Source organism: Buceros rhinoceros, unplaced genomic scaffold, assembly GCF_000710305.1.
Source record: "Buceros rhinoceros silvestris isolate BGI_N320 unplaced genomic scaffold, ASM71030v1 scaffold3844, whole genome shotgun sequence".
Classification (NCBI taxonomy): domain Eukaryota; kingdom Metazoa; phylum Chordata; class Aves; order Bucerotiformes; family Bucerotidae; genus Buceros; species Buceros rhinoceros.
This window is the reverse complement of record NW_010406385.1, coordinates 57,221-61,460: the sequence shown is the minus strand read 5'-3', so window position 1 is coordinate 61,460 and position 4,240 is coordinate 57,221. Positions and strand designations below refer to the sequence as shown.

Here is a 4,240-nt window from a genome sequence, read left to right as displayed (position 1 = left end):
TCCTATCAATTGCAATCCATCATTGACATGGGTATTGCATCCATATTGCACTGCTAATATTCAGGGGACTCATCCACGTGATATGGCAACAAAGAGAAGGACCACATCAACATTTAGCTAGAATTTCTTACCCTTATCAACATTATTTGAATCGCCCCAGAAGCATAAAGCTGAAGACCCTCTCCACCATCTGGGCAACAAATAATCTAAGAATTGTTCTTCACTAGCTGGACAGATTTATGGCCAGCCATTGCAAACCATTTTCTGTCTCTCCTTTTTCTATGTGTCTGGGGAGATCCACTTTTTAGGGAAGTAAGCTTGCCTAGAAGTTGCCTGAAACAATTGGGATGAAGATGTTCACTGACCTTCCTTGGTGTTACAACATCTTTTTGGGCTATGTGACATCAGACATGTGTGGCCTTAATGCTGTTCTTGCCGTCACTGCTGCCCTGCCTGACATACTCATCCTTTTAACTCATCAGGATCTCTTACCTTAGTTCATTAATGAGTTTTTACGATCCACTGAAATCACTTCAGAAGTAAATGGTCAAGTTTCTTAACTAAAAGAAGCCTTGTTTCTGATGTTATCTGGGTCATCCTATAGCTGACAACCAGGCTCAGATTTTCATTATACCCACCCCAGATCTATTAATGAATTTGCACATCAATGAATTATTTTTTGTGATTTTGTGATGTTGACTTTTACTCTCAGTTGTTTTTGACTCTGAAGAGGAAGTTTAGAGCAGCAAATGAAATATATTTAGGTTTCACCTCGTTGGCACACTGTGAAGCAGAGTAAACTGGTTTACATTCTTCACTGGAGATCCCTAAGGTTGTTTGGGGAAGGTGTTCCTCCCACGAAGCTCCAGCACACAGATGACTAGAACCAGCACCTCACACAACAGCTCCATGCACCTTCAGCTGCAACAATGAATTCACTAATCTGTCTAAACCCAAACTCTGATGGTCTGGCTCTTACCTTACAAGAAGTACAAGAGCTAATAACCCTCTGGCAAACGCAGCTGGTTTCTTATGCATTAGGCATGATTTGTTTTAAAGGAACTCACCTATCTGTAACCCACTAACTACCACAGGGAATAAAAATCCAGGTTCCGCGCAAGTTTACTGCAAATCATTAAGAAATTGCTTTTAGCCTCATTCCAGCTTTGTAGATGTCTAAAGATAGAGCATACTTGCCTGCAGGAGATGGAGATTGGAATTGATTACCAGGAGGCTCAAGTTTCAGCTGTAAAACTGACGCTTCCAGCAAGACTGTTTCCTTGCATCAAATGTATGCTGTGAAAACATCCTCCAGGTGATCAGTACCAGCTGGCGTTGAGGGGGAAAAAGGAAATGCTTCTTCTTGTGGCAAAATACCGTAAGGCACAGATCTTACCTCCACTTTAGAAACACTTAACCAGTAATTTTAGCACAGAGAAACAGCTCATGTGCTACCTGGGCAGGATGAACATGCCCTCAGTCTCTCTGGTACATTCCCTAACTGTAATTTATGACAAATCACAGCAGAAAAAAAGTATCTTTGAACTGAGTCTGCATTGAGCTACACATATATTTTGCAAAGAGTGAGAAAATACTATGATTTGAATTATTACAATGAGTAGAATGAACTTTAATTTTCATTCATCCTTCATTAATACCATACAATTATATAGCAGTATCTGGAGGGGGGAAAAAAAAAAAAGCCTTGAAATAATTTAAAACAGAAGGCACAGAAAATCAAACCCAACTATGCAGCTACAAGAGAAAGGGGGAAAATGATTCGGGAAGGGAGTTAATTCAGAAAGGTTTTATCGCTAGACATTCTGATCAAAAGCTACAACACACAAACAAAACCACACAGTTTAAGCTAACCCATGCTTCTGTTACATATACGAAGAGAAAAGAAATGCAAAAATCAGGTTTTCGCAGGGTTTTGAATGAAAAGCGTAATCTTTAAAATAAAAAACCATTAAATCTAGTACATGTCAAAATCTTCCCTAAAGTCTACACTACAATGTACTTAACAAAAAAATCTGCATTAAGAGCAAAGCATACAGATAAACAGCATCTGGGGATGGGAGGAAACTTGTTCTCAAATCAGTCAGAGTATCAAAGAAGTTTGGTGTTTGCTTCAGAAACAAAGACTCTCAGTACAGTAATATACTGTAGAGGACATTCCCTTGTATTTTAGTATTGTGAAATTAAACCCATAGCATACATGACTGAGAGGAATAAAACCACTTCATTCATATGAGTCTTTAACGATTTTTTTTTTTTTTTTTTTGCAAAAGAGCAACTTTATTTCGTTTGAAAACAAAGCTACTGGAATTAATGACATGCGATAATATGCCCCGATATTACACTGGCTAAGTTCGAAAATAAAGTTCATGCTTCACAATTGAAATATGCTGTGATTCTCAAATACATTCTCTGGTACTTAATAATACAATACAGAGGTCATTCATAAAATCAGCTCAGGTTGGGAACCTGGTTTATAAATGAAGCTCTTGTTCAAATATGCAGAACACTAACAACACACAGGGTTAGCTCCAGGTCAGCACATTTCATTCTGCACTCCACCCTTCTTTTCTTAAAAAAAATGGGTGCTTAGCCTGCAAATATCATGGAAAGGCAGTGTCTAGTAGTTACAGGTTGGTTTGTAAAAATACTAAATATAATCCAAGATAAACAGTATTACTCTTACTGACAACTAAATAGCAGGTGCTCTCTAAAGGGAAAACAAAATCCAGAAATGCAAGAGAGAACGTTTCAGCATTTGATATCAAGGCATTTGCACATTTGTCAGGTGGTGACAGAACAAGAGTGAACTTTGCAGCTTACTTTGCAGATGGACTTGGATTCTAAGAGCCTTCCTTCTACCCTTCCCACCTGTAAACTGTAACGCATGGTTTCTTAATAGCTTGTTTCTTCCCTGGAAATAATTCTCTCATTTAGAAAGTACAAGTCAAAGTATTGTTTCCACACATGAATAAAGAGAGCTGACAACTACAATAGAAACGGTAAAAATGATCTTCATAAAAATGTTCATCAAAATTCTCTGACATAGCAAAACATTCATTTGTAAAGTAAAGTCTAATACTGCAAGCCATTCACTCAAAGGCGACCTCGGGCATGTGTATTCTTGCCAAGACTGCAACAGTAATTACTTCCATATTTCTTGTCATTATAGGATACAAACTCTGTAATATATTAAAGTTTCCTAACAAAGAGTCCAATTATTGCACTTTATAAAAATTCCAGTAATATCAGGCTTTTGTCCTACTTTTCTATGAACACTGATGCCCTGCAAGAAAAATTTGGGGGACCAAGTAATTTCTGATGAATAAGATGGATTACTTGAGTCAGTCTGAAATATCGAATCAAAAATGGAAAGGCTTACAAAAGGAAGAGATGTACCTTTGGAAATGGATTTTGATTCATAGCAGCAGGTAGATGTGTCATCGTGGTACTGACACGCGTTCTCTTCGCAGGGAAGGACGGGCACATGGCTATAACATTTACATATCACATATAACTTGAGGACTGTGCAGAGAAACCCAAAGAACCACTAAGTTCTTCTGTTGACTCTACAAGCCTGATGGGGAAAGCTCAATGACAGCCACAGCGGAGTGGGGATTTCTCTGTGAGCTCGTATACATTTGCATTTGCATCAGCAATGGATATAGCAAACAGAAATGGCTATTTCAGGATGGAAAGATATATAGAGTAAGTCTGAGAGGCCCATAAAAAAAGGAAATACAGCAGTTTTGGCCCTGCTTATAACCAGCTGTATCAATAGGGAAAAATAGATAGATGAGATTTTTGTGCCAGCTATCTAGAAAAAGACACTGCTAGAACCAAAGTGATTCATAAATCTATATGAGGCTTCCAGGCCAGCAAATCACGGTTAAAGTTACTTTGTTCCTCTGCTCCTTCAGCATGGGAACGAGTGCAGAGTGGCTCATTCCAACCGTGGATAGTCCATTCACAGCAACAATCATATCACCACACCTGAAAAACACGAGACGACAAAACAAACAAACGATGACTTCTGCTCTGCAGTAACTAGTCCACACCAACAAACAGCACGTCACTGCTGGGGTGACAGGTTTGCATTGCGTCAGAAGTGTAGCTAAAACCCCAGAGAGGTTCCATTTTAAGTCTGTTTTACTGCTGAAACTCCCAAATCGCCCTATTTCAATTCTAATACAAAGTCAGTTCTGCGTTAAGAGATGACCTG

General features: G+C 38.7%; 1 protein-coding gene across 1 annotated transcript in view; it reads right to left on the bottom strand.

The window, feature by feature from the left end:
* Positions 1-3,388: 3,388 nt before the first annotated feature.
* The window catches only part of LNX2 (ligand of numb-protein X 2), a 26,714-nt gene continuing 25,862 nt past the window's right edge, over positions 3,389-4,240 (bottom strand). The window contains exon 9 of the mRNA XM_010134062.1: positions 3,389-4,011. Coding sequence (XP_010132364.1) covers positions 3,876-4,011 — 136 coding nt within the window. The 3' untranslated portion in view covers positions 3,389-3,875. The remainder of the gene's footprint in view (positions 4,012-4,240) is intronic.